The following is a 19,587-nucleotide window of genomic DNA, read 5'->3' as shown; positions in this document are numbered from 1 at the left end:
AGGCTGGCCATACCTGCCCTACACAAACATGCTGTGGACCAAATCAAGTGTGCATTGCACAACACCATTAGTGGCAAGGTCCACATAACCACCGACACGTGGACCAGTAAGCATGGCCAGAGATGTTACAGCTCACTAATTGCCTACTGGGTAAATGTACTGGCGGCTGGAGCAGAGGCGGAAGCTGTTCTACCTCATGTTCTACCACCACCTAGTATTGCTGGATGTTTATGTCCAGGTTCCCTCCTCCTCATTACTCTTCTTCCACCGCCTCCTCATTCGGTTACAGGAAGACCTGTACCACCAACTTGAGCACAGCCAGGGGAATACCACAGCAGGCTGTACATAAACTCCTCTGGGGGACAAATTTCTCAACGCGCAGCAGTTGTGGACTGGGATCAAATGGCAAATAGATGAGTGGTTGCTGCTGGTGAACTTCTTGCCCGACCTGGTGGTGTGCGATAACAGTCAAAAATCTCATAGCAGCTCTGGGCCTAGCTGGTTTGACACACATCCCTTGCCTAGCACATGTACTAAACTTGGTGTGGCAGAGCTTCCTAAAAAAAACTACCCACACATGTCAGAGCTGCTGCTGAAAATGCGGGCAGTGTGTGCGCACATTCAGCCTGCCTCTGCTCAGCTGTCTGCGCTGCAGCGACACTTCAGCCTTCCTGCTCCTTGACTGATATGCGAAGTACCAGCAAGGTGAAACTCCAACTTGCAAATGCTGGAGAGACTGCAAGCAACAGTGGAGTTTAAACTGCAGCAAGCACAGCTAAGTTGCTCTGCAGAACAACACCACTTCACCAATAACTGGGCATCCATTTGGGACGTGTGGGACGTGTTGCGCTGCTTCAAATATTACCACCAATATAGCCAGCGCTGATGACTGCATCATCAGTGTTACTATACCACCTCTGTGCCTGCCTTAAAAAAAAAAAAAACCAATTCAGGCCATGATGGATGAGGTGGTGACACAGGAAGAGGAGGATCAGAGCCAATTCACACCATTATCAGGCTTGTGGTCCACACATGGCTGCAAAAGGTGGGTTACTGTTCCAACATTGGCTAGGTACCCAACTGTACAGGCAGGAGTCAGCTTATGATGAGGATGTTGTTGTGGTGGTGGAGAAGGAACAACTGTTTTTCACAGCAGGGTGGCACTCTGATCATTTCACAGGCATCACTGGAGTGTGGCTGGTGGGGATACTGCGTACCCAGACGATAATGCCTCCCACCGAGGACAGCTTGTCCTTGTCTCTGGGCAGCCTGGCACACATGAGCCTATACATGCTGCAGTTCCTGCAGAATGTCAGCAGAGTTGCCTATATTACCAGCACAGATTACTGGGTGGCCACTCTGATGGATCCCCGCTACAAGGACAACGTACCATAATTACTTTCGTCACTGAATAGTGATCGCAAAAATACATGAATACAAGCACACGCTGGTAGAAAAACTACTAATGACTATCCTACCTGACAGCAGTGGCTCAGTGGAACAAACATGGTGGAGGAGCAAGTTGTCAATGCAGCTGGGGCACCGCCAGCACCTCGGAAGGCAGGGTTAGCATGGCTGAAATGTGGAAAAACTTTGCGCACGCCACAACATCCGTATTAGCAGGAGGCAGTGTTACAACAGCTTGGTGGAAGACTACCTGTCCACACGTCTCTACGTACTAACAGATAAGTCTGCCCCATTTAACTTCTGAGTCTCCAAATTGGAGACATGGAATGAGCTTGCCCTTTATGTTTTTGAGGTGTTGACCTGCGCTGCAGCAAGTGTACTGTTGGAATGTGTGGCAAGCTCGACAGGGGAGGCCTCATAGACGGGTGTATCCGCCTGTCCTTATCCAACATGGGTAACCTAACATTACTTAAAATGAACTATGCGTGGATCCCACATGACATTCCATACCTTTTGGATTACTAGACAACTATAACAGCCGCACCTAGCCAGTCTCTATTTGCCATTTGTTTCATTTGGGGGCCTCCTGTACAAATAAAAATACAAACTGTGTTGTTTACCTCCCTCCTCCGCCTCTTCAATCTATGCCACCATATCCACCTCCTACACCACTTGGACTTGTTCCTCCTGGTTCAAGAATCTTCTTTATTTCTACTCTGCTTAGTGTAGGAATAGAACGCCACTGTAAAGAGGGACCATATTGAGTTTTGCGTATGTGCAGTTTTACAAAAAACAGTGTACTCTGCATCTGTCTCTGTGATCCTACCCAGCGTACCCAAAACGGTTTAGAATTTTCTACTGAGTCGGTGGGAGTGATGTAAAAAAAAAATTAATTCTACTCTTAGGCAACCTGGTCTGTCATAGTACTGTGCCAAAATAGCTCTGTGTATTCTGGAACCCATATCTGTGGGAATAGTTTGCCAAAAGCTGCTGTGTGTACTCAAACCCTGCATGTGGGGGTACTGTGGGCCATTGTTAGGGTGTGAAATTTGCAATCAGCTCCTGTGGGATAAATTTCAAAACATGCTCTATGGGTGCAATTTTTAACTGGACTGCCGGTAGCAAGCTTTACTGTGGACCGCCAGCTCGATCCAAGATCATACTACAAGCTTTTCATCAACGGCATTTGGAACATATGCTACTGGAGAAGACATTTTGGAGCTGTGGGATACTCTGCCCCATGGTCTGTAAATGAAATTTGTAAGATGTTTCTGTGGGGGTACTCTTCACCATGATCTGTGGATGAAATTTTTAACTGGACTGGAAGTAGCTAGCCTCAGTCTCTGTGATGGCACTCTTTAAAATTTTTGTTATTCATTTACTTCCTACTTACAAATGATTGCTATGGTGACAGAACCCCTTTAAGTTATTTCCCTATTTACATTTATTTTTGCAGGGCAATTGTCTGCTCTTACCCCCATTTAACTTCCTTTTGCAGCCCACTTGCTCTCACTGTGACCATTTTGTAGAATTTTAAATGAGGATGGGGACTGGCAACTTAAATATGGAATGTGATGTTTGGCCTCCTGATAGAAGATTTGCAGCAATGCCTGTCCATGCAACTGGCAAGACGACCCTTTGTTCACCTCGTAATATGTGACATAACGTCTTGTAGAGAAATGTTTTTCATGATCCTCCAGGTCCATCGATGAAGTAACAGTAGGGAAGGTTTTTTTTTGTTTTTTTTTCCTCACGGCGTGTAACCCCTCATTTGCTATCGCTGCCTGCTCTGCTTTGAGTTTGCTGTACGACTCTTCTCTGTTTTTGCACTCGTCAACATTGTACATCTCGCTTGGCTGTTGTACGTAAACTGGCTGTGGCAAATTAAATTGTTGACAGTTTGTGCCGTGTTGTTTGTAAATGTCTTGCAGTTGTAGGAGAGCACGGTTGTAGGATTCATCTGGTGGGTGTTGTCTTTGAAAATCTTCTGCTAAGGCGTGTCTGAATGTTACCCACAACTGAGGTACATTGCAAGATTTAGAGAAAATGCAGATAAATGCAAAAAGGCATCTCAACTGGGATGGCATTTGGTGTTGAGCAGCCTCTTGCAAGCATTCCTTCCATTCTGCATCATTAATCACCAAATGTAATTCGCTGAGATGGTGTCTGAAGAGATCTGGGACGTCTCGTTCGTGTTGGCCTGCCTCAAAGCCTGCTTTTTTTTTTATACGCCTCTTCCTAGTCATCATTCAAAGTAATTCCAAACCTATAAACAATGTCAGGTTTGCGCTCCAAAAGCAGCTTGAAATGTACAATAGGCAATGCATGTTTCCAATAGAATAAGCAGGTATTTGCATATGTGACTCACCTGCAGAGAAGTGTGCAATCTGTTTGGATTTGTTTGATGTCTGTAAGCAGCTTTGTGGTAGTGTGGTGCCACCTGCAGGTCATTTTTCCTTACTGCAGGTTTATGAAAATTAATGTTTAAACTGTATTTTGTGATCATATCGTGGATGTGTGGTTTGTTTGGCTATTTTCTTGCTGAAGGGGGCAAGTTTACCTTTCAAATGGTGTATCATTTGTGTGTGTGGGTGCAGTATGAATGGAGATACAAAGTAATCACCGAAAGAGTGTTTAGAATAACGATTAATTGAGTTTACAATCTCAGCATGGTTTTGTGTTTAAGAAAATCTTAACCTTGTCGATTTTCTTAATTTCATTTTTGAAATTTCAGAACAGGTAACTGAACTATGTGCATCTGGACTTTTTTGAAGAGAGATCTTGACTTCCATTGACCCCTGATCGACATCGGACGTACTATTCCGTCCGATGTCGGCTCCCCTGCTTTGATGCAGGGCTCCGCGGTGAGCCCGCATCAAAGCCGGGACATGTCAGCTGTTTTGAACAGCTGACATGTGCCCGCAATAGGCGCGGGCAGAATCGCAATCTGCCCGCACCTATTAACTAGTTAAATGCCGCTGTCAAACGCAGACAGCGGCATTTAACTACCGCATCTGGCCGGGCGGCCGGAAATGACATCATCGCCGACCCCGTCACATGATCGGGGGTTGGCGATGCATCAGGAAGGTAACCATAGAGGTCCTTGAGACCTCTATGGTTACTGATGCCGGCCTGCTGTGAGCGCCCCCCTGTGGTCGGCGCTCACAGCACACCTGCAATTCTGCTGTGTAGCAGCGATCTTATGATCGCTGCTACATAGCAAAGCCGTTAGCGTTGTGCCAGCTTCTAGCCTCCCATGGAGGCTACTGAAGCATGGCAAAAGTAAAAAATAAAAAAAAATTTTAAAAATAAAAAAAACATAAGTTTAAATCACCCCCCCCTTTCGCCCCAATCAAAATAAATCAATAAAAAAAAAAATCAAATCTACACATATTTGGTATCGCCGCGTTCAGAATCGCCCGATCTATCAATAAAAAAAAAGCATCAACCTGATCGCTAAACGGCGTAACGAGAAAAAAAATCGAAACGCCAGAATTACGTTTTTTTTTGGTCGCCGCGACATTGCATTAAAATGCAATAACGGGCGATCAAAAGAACATATCTACACCGAAATGGTATAATTAAAAACGCCGTCTCGGCACGCAAATAATGAGCCCTCAACCGACCCCAGATCATGAAAAATGGAGACGCTACGAGTATCGGAAAATGGCGCAATTTTTTATTTTTTTAGCAAAGTTTGGAATTTTTTTTCACCACTTAGGTAAAAAATAACCTAGTCATGTTAGGTGTCTATGAACTCGTAATGACCTGGAGAATCATAATGGCAGGTTAGTTTTAGCATTTAGTGAACCTAGCAAAAAAGCCAAGCAAAAAACAAGTGTGGGATTGCACTTTTTTTGCAATTTCACCGCACTTGGAATTTTTTTCCCATTTTCTAGTACACGACATGGTAAAACCAATGACGTCGTTCAAAAGTACAACTCGTCCCGCAAAAAATAAGCCCTCACATGGCCAAATTGACGGAAAAATAAAAAAGTTATGGCTCTGGGAAGGTGGGGAGCGAAAAACGAAAAAAAAACGGAAAAAGCTCCGGGGGTGAAGGGGTTAATATATCCTTAATGAATGTCTCTGGAGTTGCTTTAGAAGTAATTTCCTCAGTTGCGATCATGGGTTCACGCAGGCGATTTGCTTTCTGAGTTAATAGATTAGATTGAATATGGCAACATTTATTATTATTATTATTATTATTACACCATTTATTCCATGGCACTTTACATGTAAGGAGGGGTATACATAATAAAAACAAGTACAATAATCTTAAGCAATACAAGTCATAACTGGTACAGGAGGAGAGGGGACCCTGCCCGTGAGGGCTGACAATCTACAAGGGATGGGTGAGAATACAATAGGCGAGGATAGAGCTGGTCATGCAGCGGTTTGGTCGATCGCTGGTTATTGCAGGTTATAGACTTCATGGGATGAAAATAAAGCATTGAAAACTCTTCCATTAAATAAACATTAGCAGCTTGGATATTTTCAATCAAATTATCAATATCTTGAGATGACTGGCAGCCATTAAACTGATAATGAATTTTGTGGTTGGCTTCACTTTAAATTTTTCAGGGCTTTAGGCCATGTGCACACGTTCAGTATTTTTCGTGTTTTTTCCGCGTTTTTTCGCTATAAAAACGTGATAACGCGAAAAAAACGCTTACATATGCCTCCCATTATTTTCATTGTATTCCGCATTTTTTGTGCAAACGTAGCCTTTTTTTCCGCGAAAAAATCGCATCGCGGAAAAAAAAAGCAACATGTTCATTAAAATGCGGAATTGCAGGGGATTCCGCACACCTGGGAGTCCATTGATCTGCTTACTTCCCGCACGGGGCTGTGCACACCATGCGGGAAGTAAGCAGATTATGTGCGGTTGGTACCCAGGGTGGAGGAGAGGAGACTCTCCTCCACGCACTGGGCACCATATAATTGGTAAAAAAAAAAGAATTAAAATAAAAAAGTCATATACTCACCTTCGATGTCTTCCCGCCTCCACTGCACGCTGTCGCTTCGGTTCCTGTAGCTGGTGTGCGGTGAAGGACCTGCCGATGACGTCGCCGTCTTGTGATTGGTCGAGACCGGTCATGTGACCGCGACGTCATGGAAGGTCCTGCGCGCACACACCAGCTATACGGAACGGACGCCGGTGAGGAGATCAGCTGTCTGCGGGTGAGTATAAGCATTTTTTTTATTTTTTTTATTTTTAAACATTCTATCTTTTACTATAGATGCTGCAAAAGCAGCATCTATAGTAAAAAGTTGGTCACACTTGTCAAACGCTATGTTTGACAAGTGTGACCAACCTGTCAGTCAGTTTTCCAAGCGATGCTACAGATCGCTTGGAAAACTTTAGCATTCTGCAAGCTAATTACGCTTGCAGAATGCTAAAAAAAAAAAGCGAAAAAAAACGCAAAAAAAATAATTGCGGATTTCTTGCAGAAAATTTCCGGTTTTCTTCAGGAAATTTCTGCAAGAAATCCGGACGTGTGCACATACCCTAAATGTGACATGTCCAAGGGGTATTATGATTGAAGATGCAGTAATGTGATTTGGACCATTTCTTTGTAAAGTTGCAGATTCTACATCTCTTTTGAAAGGTGAAATCCTCTGTATTAATAAACTCTTGAGAACTCATCTCTTCATGGCTATTCTCAGTGTCCTGAATGGATTCAGCATATGATTGACAGAAAGATGTCTCTTTCAACCTGTAGATTCATAGCTGACAGGGAAGCAATCGACGTGTATTATTTGTCTCCATGATCTCTCCAATCATCCATCTGTCAGCTGTTACCTCCTGCCTGTTCCTGACTAGATGAGCAAATTTGATCAGGTCAGGGCTTATTTAGCAAGCTATAGGGCTTACCGAATAACCTGCAGAGGGAACCCGGCTTCCTGGATCGCTCCAGCTGTTATTCTCCGCAGCTGCATGTGTCGCGGCTGTGTGATAGTTGCAACACATGCTTGGAGAGCCTCAGCAATCCAGGAAGCCGGGTTCCCTCTGCAGCCTTTTCGATAAGCGCTGTAGCTTGCTGAATAAGCCTTTACCTGATAAAATTTGCTCATCTCTATTCCTGACCCGAAGCAAGCAGTTGTTGTTCTTTTCTTTATACTGTATAGAGACTATGCCTCTGTCCTGTCTCTCCCTTGCTTCTATGCCCGTGCTGCAACACTTCTCAGGGTCTCTGTTGCTTCTGTACACCATTAGTAGACACCTTGCTGCTACAGATTCCTCTAGACCTATCAGTACCTTTCGGACACTTCCTCTAGGTTATGGTAGGCACCCTGTGCTAGGCCATCACCTCTTTTCACTATGAATTACAGTACCTACTTCTGTCCAGGAAGATACTTTATCTCCTAGATTAGGGATGTCACACTCAAATACACAAAGGCCAAAATTAAAAGCTTGGACAAAGTCAGGGGCCAACCTTAATATTTAAAAAAAAGTCTACAATTGTAGTTTTTTCTTATCAAATAAGGTACATTTTAATTAATAGATCTTAATATGAAATATTATGATAATGTGGTGTTGGGTAAGAGCACTGAAAAGCATATGGCCCAGTGGCCTAATTTTAAATATGATATAATAAAGGATAAAAAAACATTGAATAATGCAGATAAACTATGATGTCAACAAAAGTGCTCGCATACACAGTATGGTAATCCCAGTGAATTCCTCCACAGTACCTTCCACACGCATTGTATGATTACCCTATTGTACACCATCCTCCCTCAATCTCTGACAAATTGTGACCCCTATCACCATAGGATTCTCCAACTGTAATCCCAACACAGCCCTCCACACAGTATAATGGGCCTCCCGTAGTGCTCCATACAGTATAATGGACCCCCTATTTCGGTCCATACAGTATAATAGGCCTCCCATAGTGCGCACTATTTAGATGCCATTTGTTTGTGTGTTCTCATGCAAAATTGAGAGGTAGCCCACATCCTTGGATGAAAAGAAATCCCACACATGAAAGGTCTCAGGATACTTACTGTTGGTATGGTGCAGGACTCATGGTAGCACTTACGTTTTCTTCACTGGACAATCATTCTTCCATTTGTCTGTCTGAAATGGGCTTCTCTCGTTTCTCATTTCACGAGTCAGGATTGGACTAAGCCTCTCCTTCCTTAAGTGACAGTTTTCTGCCTTTTCCATTCTTTTTCTTGGCATTCCTCAGATTAATATTTTCTTCCAGTGGGTGTTCCATTGCTTCAAGCATATGATGAAACCTTTGCACCTCAACCCTGTCCTATATGTGCTACTACAGTCACGATTTGAGCCTCTTTGCAATTCTTCCCCAAAATTCCTTTCCTGAATGCAGCATTTCTGGTGCTCATTGATTCACAAGGTGTCAAATCTTGTTGCAGTTTCCTATAAGGCTCTCTTATTTTCAGTCAGGATAAGATGGTCTTATGTAATGTGCATTCTTTCTTTTAAAAGTGGTGGTGTCTTTCCATTTTAACAAGGATATTGTTCTTTGCATTTTTTGCCCTTCCATCTCTCATAACCAGGAGCAATCTTTTATTGTCTGGCCATTAAGGAATTTGTTTCAGAAACCGTAGCCTTGCAGCATTCCAATTCTTCTTGTGCTGGACAGCTCAAGGACATGTAGATCTCCAAAACAACCATTTTGAAGTGGAAAAGGTCTGTGAATATGGAAGCCTACAAGTTCAAAAATAAATCTGTCATTTTAGATTACTGCTTATTCCACAAGAAGGATTGAGGTTTAATGTGCTAAAGATCACTATGCGCTTTGTGAACCACATGGTGATCTGTTCTGTTTCTCACCCATTTACCCAGTGTTATCCACTGTTAGTAATCAAAAAAATTGAATTTTTGCACTCCAAGTAAAATCTCATTGAATACATTGGGGGGGATGCGTCTCACCCAGTTTTATATTTTTTGTTTTCAGGAGTCAGTTTTAGTAACCTTGGGCATTATCTTCCCCTAATTTAGATCTTGTTAATTCCGGTGGTTTTTTGTTGCTTTTTTTTTTTTTTACTTGTAGGCAGAGTACAGCCCACCACTGAAAGCCAATATTATGTACCTAGAGTCATGTCTTATACATAGTGTTATGTTCCTATATTTAGTGAACTAGAGATTTTACAATGAGTAAAAAAGGAAAAAAATCTACTTTCCACTTCTGTTTGTATGGGTGTTTCTCATTTATTATATTATTATTTTTAGCCTCGAGATCCTGCGCATATTGACATGAAAAGAAAAGCTTTTAGAGAATTATGTGCGGAATCTGGCAACCAGAATTACCAGCAACGTTATCATGTTGAGGAGGTAGCAGAGAGATTTGGAAAGTTTAAACCTGGGAATATTAGGTAGGTAATTGGTATTCACAGTTAAAAAGTATTAACCATTTTCTAATTACTTAATTCTTTGGTATGAGAAGATCATGGAAAATTTGCAGTTCAGAAAATTTCTCTTTACTAAACTTTTTCAACCAGTTAAAATAATTTGAGTATGAGGGTCCAATTACAGTTGGGTCCAGAAACCTTTGTACAGTGACACGTTTTGGCATTTTGCCTTTTTTACCAAAGCATTCAAGAGAGTTTTGTATAAATAAATGGGTTGTCGACAACTAGGACAACCCCTTCTCAATTTGGTTTTATTTTGACTGTGGAAAACACTCCCTTATACTCACCCCCTGAGCCTGCTCTGTTCCAGCAATGTCTGCACTTGTGTTCCCTTGACTCACGTGAGGTTTTCCAGGGACTCGGGTGAAGTGTTTCCGTCACATGAGCTCTGCGCTCAATCAACGTCGAGTACTGTCTCCCCGCCTTTTGGAAGACTGAGTAATTGACAGGAAGTAAGCATCAGCCGCAGTTCTAACTTCCTGGTAATTGTTTAACCGTTAAGTTAGAACTGCGGCTGCCGCTCGCTTCCTGTCAATTACCCAATCGTTGGAAGGTGCTGAGAGAGAAGCCGGTGCTGACTGGGCACTTTTTTTTTTTTTTTCATTTTATTTTGACAGGGGAATACACTCAGATTGAGAAGGGGTCATCCTAGTAGTGGATGAAACCTTTTTAATATGGGTTTAAAGTGCAGACTCTGTTATAGGGCTTGCTCATATGATCGTATAACACAGCCAAGTGCTATCTGATTTATCCGATAGCACTCTGACTAATGTTTTACTATGGGGCAGTGTAGATCTGATACTTCTTTTCTGATGCTGATTCTGCATGACAAAAAATATCGCAGCATTCTGAGATTTGGCTTCAGAATTTGGATCACGTGCACCCATTCACGTCTATGGGTGCATTTAAAACCTCGGACTGCACTCTGATGTAGTCCGATTTACACGGCGACAGACCATGAAGAAGGAGAAATTAAAGGTTGTAACGGCACTTTAAGGAAAAAAAAATGTGCCTAAGCACGAACATGTAGGTAGTTGGTAACAGTAGCAACTATCTGCCTGTTGTACCTGGCGCAGGTCATTTACTTCTCCTGCCGGAGATTCAGCTTCTCCCTGTCAAAACAGCAGCAGTTTCTCTTCCTGTTTGAAAGGGCAGGACTACTGGTGTCATACGGATTGAGAGCTAGCTTCTGCCAGTTAGGCAGAGGGGAGACTGCTGTCAATCAGCATGACCCCAGTAATTATGCCTGTCAACCGGAAAAGAAACTGCTGCTCTAACGTAAAGTTAGTTGAAATCTGTGACTGGAACTACCTGTTACTACCTAGTTACATTTTTTTTTTTTTTAAAGTACTGATATCCCCTTTAAATTCTCCATCTTCTCCACATCTTTGCTGCGATTCTCTTACGCGATAGAATCGGATCACACTAAGATGACACTTGGCTGAAACTGAGGTGAAAAAAAACACTTCACTACATCCACCCAAGTGAAGAAAACTGTCCAGAAAGTGGGCTTTTCAGTAAGTTTACCATAAAGAGAAGACTTCATGAGAGCTAATACAAAGGGTTTGTAACAAGGTGCAAACCATGAATTAACCTTAAAAATAGAAAATCCATATTAGAATTTGACAAAAAAAAAATCTAAAGAAGCCAGCCCAGTTCGGAAAAACATTCTTTAGACAGATGAAATGAAGATCAACCTTTTCCAGAATGATGGGAAGAATAAATTATGAAGAAGGCTTGGAAGGCTCATGATCCAAAGTACACCACATCATCTGTAAAGCATGGTGGAGGCAGTGTGATGGCATAGGCATGCATGGCTGCCAGTGGCACTGGTCACTAGTGTTTGATGTGACAGATGAATTCTGAAATGTACAGGGCGATTCACCCAAATGCGGCAAGTTTGGTCAGTGCTTCACAGTACAGATAAACAGTAACTCAAATCAAACTGCAAAAGCAACCCAGGATTTTTTTTATTTTTTTTTAAGTCTGAATGTAACTTTCTGCAATGGCCCAGTTAAGGACCAGATCTCAGGCCCATCGAGCATGCATTTCACATGCTTAAGGCGAAATTTAAGGCAGAAAAACCCACAAACAAGCAACAATTGTAGTCGGCTGTAGTAAAGCCTTGGCAAAGCATCGCAAAGGAGGAAACCCGGCGTTTACATGAAGTCTGGAAGCCATTGAATATTACCAGTCATTGCCTGCAAATGATTCTCTACAAAGTGTTAAAATGAACATTCAATTTTTGATAAAGTTAATTTGTTCAATTACTTGTGAAATGACGAGTTTAAAGAAAGCTTGTTGCAATTCCTTAACGTTACATAGTCAAATCTTTTGCTCAAAATGAACTGGTTGATGCCATTGTTGTTGGATTTGGAAAAGGTCTGCTGACTGACCACAGTACTCAGACCTACTGCTGGTCTTCCGACCTGAACTCAGACGCAGCCTTCTATTTGCCTTTGAGGTTGTTAGTTGAAGTCATAAGATCAGGTCAGTGTATACATTGCAGTCCATATACAGACGTCTGAATTCGGCCTTACATGGAGCACTCAATTACTGCCAATGTCAGCAGCACATCCTTTAAACAAGGTGATTTGCTGCAGACAAGGCATGATTTTAATTTCAACCCAACGTAATGTATACTACAAGTTTGGGGTAAGTATATATCGAGCTGGGTGAGCTATACACCAAGCATCTGCCTCTAAAAGCAGCGATTGCAGCTAGCTCTGATTGCTGCTGTTCGACTGTTTAGGTGGCGCTGTCAATCTGACAGCAGAATCTAACCTTATGGCATTCATCGCCGTTCCTTTAACACAATTGTTGCTTTATTGTTAATTACTTCATGACCGTTTCAACAAAAATGTCAGTTTGTCACACAAGCTTCCACTCTGCTCCATCGACAAGAGAATAGTCACAGGACTACAAAATGGCTACACGAATTTCCTGTATTTAAGAAAAATTTGAGCTTTTTTTGGTATTTCATATTGTAAAGTGGTTTCTTACACAATTATCCCATCCTTCAAAAAAAAAAAAAAAAAAAGCCCTTATAGGGCAATGTTGGCAGAAAAATTTCTCGGTCATGAACAGGTTAATCTCTGCATTCATATTAACTTTGTGGAAAATGGTTTTCTACTTTTTTTTTTTTTTTTTTAAATTCGTTTATTAACAACAAAATAGTAGTGTTACAAACATTTTGCATCCAAGAATGTCGAACATAAAATGTAATACATATAAACAGCGTATTAAGCTTGAAATAAAATACAGCTGTCATCTATAACCAACGTTATATTATAATTATTAAAGCTGTTGGATCAATAGTAACACATGAAATTATGTAAATAGAAAAAACTTACTAATTCGCCGCTGTACCTCGCGTCTGGCCCCCACGCGATATCCCCGCTCCACGACAAGTCGACAGAGTAAGATGGGAAGAATTCCACCTACCCCAGATTTTTTCAAATTTGCCCGGGCACCCTCTATTCTGATATAACGTGCGTTCATATGGAATGATCGAGTTGTCCAGTTCAATCCAAGTTCCCTTAGTTGGACTTGTATTCCCCATCCACCGCAAAGCCAGTACCTTCCATGCCATAAAGAGCGTCTCATGTAAAAAAATATCAATATAGTGATCCCAAGTCTCCTCCTCCCATACTCCAAATATACAAACTAATGGGTCAAGGGGAACTGGAATTGATAGCAGTGATGCAAGTAGTGATGTCACCTCCCTCCAGTATTGAAGAATAACGGGACAACCCCATATCATGTGAATGAAGTCTGCATCTAAGGAGTGACAGCGCATACACTCTGATGTTTGAAATCGACCCATTTTAAAAAGGCGTGTCGGAGTTAAATACGATTGATGTATTATGTATAGTTGAGTCATCCTGTTAACTGATGGGGATACTTTAATTGGGGATTCAAGGATGTCTTCCCATTCCTCCCCCTGCATATTAGGAAGAAGTCCCTCGCATTTCCCCTTAACAGAGTTAACAGTAGACGCATCTCCCGAAGATAGCATATAAGTATATAGGGAGGAGATAAGACCTTGGGGACCCTGCGATTTGAGAATTCCTATCAAGGGCAGAGAGGATATAGCACGACCCGCACCCGCCTGTCTCATATATGATTGTACGGCTGACCTTAACTGTAAATATCGAAAAAACTGGGATCTCTGTATATCATGCTTGATTTGCAATTGCTCGAAAGACATAAAAACCCCCCCATCATACAGATCGCCTATTGAGGAGACACCATGCCCGATCCAGAAGTCAGTGGATGGGTGATTCAATAAAGTTGAGAAATAGCCATTTTTCCACAGGGGCATCTCCGCCACAATGGTTTTCTACTTTGACATTGATTGTATAGATTTATATTATTTATTATTATTATTATTATTATTATTATTATTTAAAAAAAAAATCTTATTGTTTGCTTTTTGCCCCCAAAACTATTTGTCATGCATAGTGAAGGGCTGCAAGAGGCGCTTGGAATTTCTGACAGACATCTTCCTCCATTTATATATCGAATGCGACAACTAGGTTACCCTCCAGGTTGGCTGAAAGATGCTGAGCTGGAGAATTCCGGCCTCTCGCTTTATGATGGAAAGGGTATGTATTAATCGTAGCTATGCAAATACTTTGTTTTCTGGATGGTGTGAAATTGAACTTTGAAACATGTTTTGCTTTGTAGATCCCAGTGATGGTGAGATTGTAGAAGAGGCAATAACAAAGAAGAATCAAGTATCTTACGATGTATCGAAATTAATCAGCTTTCCTGGATTTAACACACAGACTCTTCCTGGAGTTTCAGATGTCAGTAGCTTTTTTTTTTTCTTTTTTTTTTCCCCTCCAAAATAAATAAATAATGAAAGTGTGTGTGTGTATATGTGTGTGTGTATATGTGTGTGTGTATATGTGTGTGTGTATATGTGTGTGTGTATATGTGTGTGTGTATATGTGTGTGTGTGTGTGTATGTGTATATATATATATATATTACACAGTGCCTTGCGAAAGTATTCGGCTCCGTGGAACTTTTCAACCTTTTCCCACATATCAGGCTTCAAACATAAAGATACCAAATGTAAATTTTTGGTAAAGAATCAACAACAAGTGGAACACAATTGGAAGTTGAACGAAATTTATTGGTCATTTTAAATTTTTGGTATCTTTGTTTGAAGCATGGTATGTGGGAAAAGGTTGAAAAGTTCCAGGGAGCCGAATACTTTCGCAATGGTCTGTATGTCTGTCTGTCTATCTAGAATCCGTTTATCTTAACATCCACATGGGGAAGAATATACTGGGATGTAAAGGAAAGTGATAGTAGTTGGCTGTATGACTGGTGTTGGAGGGGAGAGAAAACGAACAATAAAATATTTACATACATACATTTTTTTTTTCTCCTTCACTACATTGGGGGACACAGGACCATGGGTGTATGCTGCTGCCACTTGGAGGCTGACACTAAGTTAAAACAAAAAGGGTTAGCTCCTTCTCTGCAGTATACACCACCCACTGGCTCCGGATAGAACCAGTTCATGCTTACTGTCTGTAGGAGGCACACTGAGGTCTGCTATTCAGACCATACTTTTTTTATATTTTTTTAAACCTTTATGCCATCTTTCCAAGCCTGCGAGGAGTGCGTCTGCATTTCTTTGGATGCTCTTTCTCGGCTTGGCTTGATAATCAACCTGAACAAGTCCTCTCCTGTTCCAGCTCAGCAGATTTCCTTCCTGGGCATGATCCTGGGCACTTCCTGAGGGCTGGTGATTGTCCCTCGGGACAAGGTCCTAGCCCTTCAACAGGGGAGTCCAGGTGCTCTGTCATCCGTTTCGGCATGAGGATTCTCGGGAAGATGGTAGCTGCAATGGAAGCAATCCCATTCATCCAACTGCATCTTCGGCCCCTGCAACACGCACTCCTGGATGCATGGGACAAGAGTCCTTTTTCCCTCGATCGTCCATGTTGACTGATCCCCTCGGGTCAAGCAGGTACTCCAGTGGTGGACGCTTCAGTCTTCCCTCCTTCAAGGGAAGTCCTTTCTCCCGGTCCATTGGCTGGTGGTCTTGACCGACACCAGTCTCCTCGGCTGGGGAGCTGTTTTTCGTAATCACAATGTCCAGGGGAGTTGGTCCCTGCAAGAATCTAGTCTTCCCATCAATGTCCTGGAGATCCGAGCGATTTGGCTGTCCCTGCGTCTGTTCCATCAGCGTATTGTTAGTTTTCTCTCCAATGCCAATCCTTCAGTCAGACATACAGTAAACTACTAGTGCTTGCCTTTACATCCCAGCATATATTTCCTCATGTAGATTTTTAAAGTTCAGACAAACTGCTTAGCATGTCAGTCAATGTATATAGGTTGTTTCTATATAGTATGTGAACAAACGAATAGTGAAAGACCGATACAGGGGTGAAGGCCATACACTTGCGGGCTTACATTTTATAGGTAAACAGTAGCAAATGGGGAAACTGTGGTTTATAGCTGTTATCGGTGTTGCTTCGTTCCAGGCTTTTGAGGATATCGTATAGGCATTCCACTGTTACATTTCAACATGTTTTTTATTGAAATTTTTTACTTTAACAAAACAATACACTTAGAAACATATTACCTCACAAGGGAATTTTTAGCTTATCATGAGAAACCTGTAATTGACATGGGGAAAGACAAAACCGTGACAAGAGGATAAAACAGTAGGGAAAGGAAGTATTAAATCCACATTGTGTTCCACTGTTTAAAGCTCCATTCTAGCGTTTTTTTATTTTTCATTTCAGCGCTGGAGTGGTGCGACTAATGTATAATCCCTGCATACTCGCCACCCACCGTCTTCAGCTGTTCCCACTCTGCTGCAGTCCTGCACAGCCATCTTATGACCTCAACTTTTGAGTGAGTGGAAGTCAGAAGTAATGGTCACAAGTTGTCAATGGAAGTCTATGGAAGCCAGAATGAGGCTCTCATAATTTGCATTGAAAAGTGACCTCTGGCCAGCAAACACTGGAGCGACCATGCAGGTCCCAAACTGTTGAAGACCACCGGGAGTTGTGCAGGAGATGGCAGATGAGACGAAGTACATTATTAGCACTACTCCAGCACTGCAATAAAAACACAAACGCTGAAGTGGTGCTATACCTGTGTGGATATAGTATATTTCTTCTTTAAAGAAAGGCATTAGACAACTTAAAAACAAGTTTTTTTTGCTGTGGACTAGGAGCTTAATCCGGTTTATGACATGGAAAAATGTACAAGATATTTTTTGACCTTTTATGAAGTTCCTAGTTCACGGCTGAAAACTGGTTAGTTTTGAAATTAAGTTTATATTTAAATAAAGAAGTTTATGCAGAACGGCCTGGAAAAAAGTAATACTGATGACGGTGTCGTAAACTAGAGTCACCCATTAGCTACTACTGATTTGTGATTTTCCAAAAGACTGTGCCCCCTTTGTTTGAAAGTCTCGGCCAAAGGAGAAAGACAGCAATCATCCAAGAATATTTTGTACTATGCTTATCCAAATTACATACCAAAAAAAAAAAAAAATCCATTAGCATGCATACAATCTCATTATGAGGAAACGTTTTTTTGTCTGCTTTTTTTCTTTTATGTAGTAATTGATTGCAGACACATTTGATTTAAGGTGCGGTCTTCATATTAATTGAACTCTTAAATCAGGTTCTATATTTTTTTTTTTTTTAATGTCACCTTGTTCAATATTTTGGTTTGAATAACTATTTAGTTTCATTTCTCTTCTCCTTTTTTTTTTTTTTTTTTTTAATTTATTTAATCTTTTCTTTTACTTCCTCTCTTGAACGTCCCTAGGACTGGAGAAATTTTGGGTCAATCCCAATGCAGCCAGAACAGCAAAAAGAAGTCTTGGCAAATTACTTGTGTTCTAATTTCCCTGATGTAAGTATCTATTGGAATGCATGTGGCTACGTAAATGTTTAACCCTTAGTGACCGAGCCAATTTTGACCTTTATGGCCAAGTTAAATTTTACAATTCTAATCACTGTCACTTTATGTGGTTATAACTCTGGAACTCTTCAGTGGATTCTGTGACATATTGTACTTCATGATATTGGTACAATTTCATCGATAGTTTGTAAAGTTTTCAATATTCAGACTGGAAAATGTGCAGTTCTGTCATGCATAGGGTAGTTATGTAAACTATTAGTGCATTTATGTACTGCTAAATTGTGACTTTTGCCAAAAAGACTAGTCTTTTTAATTGGATTTCCTTTTGAGCACTGCCATGGTGGCTCTGATTACTTAGGACCTAGTTAAAAGAAGCAGCACCTTATTTTCAGGTGCAGCGTAAAAGGCTGTTTGGGGCTCGGATCTGTACATGGATCTCTAGATATAAGCTAATTTTATTTTCTTTTAGACTGAAACTCGGGATTTTGTACATCAACATGTGACTATTTGTGCACTTCAGACTACCATTGTGACTACAATAGCCATATTAAAATATCCTTTTTTCACAGCCACAATATAATGCAGCCCAGAAAAGAACATCCTCTCAATCAAGCTCTGATCCAAAAAGACAAAAGACATCTGGAAATGGCCAAGGGCAGTCATCGGTGGATATGGATATCGCATCAGGTATGGGGACATCTGTTTAACCCCTTCACCCCCGGAGCTTTTTCCGTGTTTTCGTTTTTCGCTCCCCTCCTTCCCAGAGCCATAACTTTTTTATTTTTCCGTCAATATGGCCATAAAGATTATTATTATTATTTATTATTATGTGAGGGCTTATTTTTTGCGGGACGAGATGTACTTTTGAACGATACCATTGGTTTTACCATGCCTTGTAACAGAAAACGTGAAAAAAATTCCAAGTGTGATGAAATTGCAAAAAAAAGTGCAATCTCACACTTGTTTTTTGTTTGGCTTTTTTGCTAGGTTCACTAAATGCTAAAACTGACCTGCCAATATGATTTTCCAGGTCATTATGAGTTCATAGACACCAAACATGTCTAGATTCTCTTTTATCGAAAAAGTAAAAAATTCCAAAATTTGCTTAAAAAAAAAAAAAAAATTGCGCCATTTTCCGATACCCGTAGCATCTCCAATTTTCGTGATCTGGGGTCAAGTGAGGGCTTATTTTTTGCGTGCCAAGCTGATGTTTTTAATTATACCATTTTGGTGCATGTACGTTCTTTTGATCGCCCTTTATTGCATTTTAATGCAATGTTGCGGCGACCAAAAAAACTTAATTTTGCCGTTTTTATTTTTTTTCTCGCTACGCCATTTAGCGATCAGGTTAATAATTTGTTTTTAGTGATAGATCGGGCGATTCTGAACTCTTAATACCAAATGTGTGGGTTGATTTTTATTTTTTTTTATTTTGATTGGGGCAAAAGGGGGGTTGATTTGAACTTTAAAAATATATATATATATATACATATATGTATATACACATACACACACACACACACACACACACACACACACACACACACACACACACACATACACATACACATACACACACACACACACACATACATATACACTAGCTGTACTACCCGGCTTCGCCCGGGTTAATGACTGCTGTTAGCAAAATAGAATGTGTTAACAAAAATTTATTCTGCACGCAAAAACCACAAAACAAATAGATAGAAATGTAATTATTAAAAGGCAAAAACTAAGCTAATAGAAGCATTTCACAACATATATTAGCTTTGTTATACTGAGAATGTCTTTGTTGCCTATATTAACCAATCAGAGCTCAGATTAATTAACTGTAGCAAAATAGAAGCTGAGCTGTGATTGGTTGCTATTGTCAGCCTGATAAATCCCCAGCC

The 19,587-nt window shown here is 41.0% G+C and overlaps 1 protein-coding gene across 2 annotated transcripts in view; it reads left to right on the top strand.

Moving 5' to 3' along the window:
- Nucleotides 1–19,587, top strand: part of ZCCHC8 (zinc finger CCHC-type containing 8) — a 99,165-nt gene that overhangs the window by 70,020 nt on the left and 9,558 nt on the right. For both annotated transcript variants that reach the window (XM_077293158.1, XM_077293157.1), the window contains exons 9-13: nucleotides 9,614–9,756; nucleotides 14,257–14,399; nucleotides 14,482–14,603; nucleotides 17,600–17,686; nucleotides 18,265–18,382. In XM_077293158.1, the coding sequence (XP_077149273.1) occupies nucleotides 9,614–9,756; nucleotides 14,257–14,399; nucleotides 14,482–14,603; nucleotides 17,600–17,686; nucleotides 18,265–18,382 (613 nt within the window). The remainder of the gene's footprint in view (nucleotides 1–9,613; nucleotides 9,757–14,256; nucleotides 14,400–14,481; nucleotides 14,604–17,599; nucleotides 17,687–18,264; nucleotides 18,383–19,587) is intronic.

This window comes from Ranitomeya variabilis, chromosome 1 (assembly GCF_051348905.1).
Source record: "Ranitomeya variabilis isolate aRanVar5 chromosome 1, aRanVar5.hap1, whole genome shotgun sequence".
Lineage (NCBI taxonomy): Eukaryota > Metazoa > Chordata > Amphibia > Anura > Dendrobatidae > Ranitomeya > Ranitomeya variabilis.
This window is presented reverse-complemented; position numbering and strand designations above follow the sequence as displayed.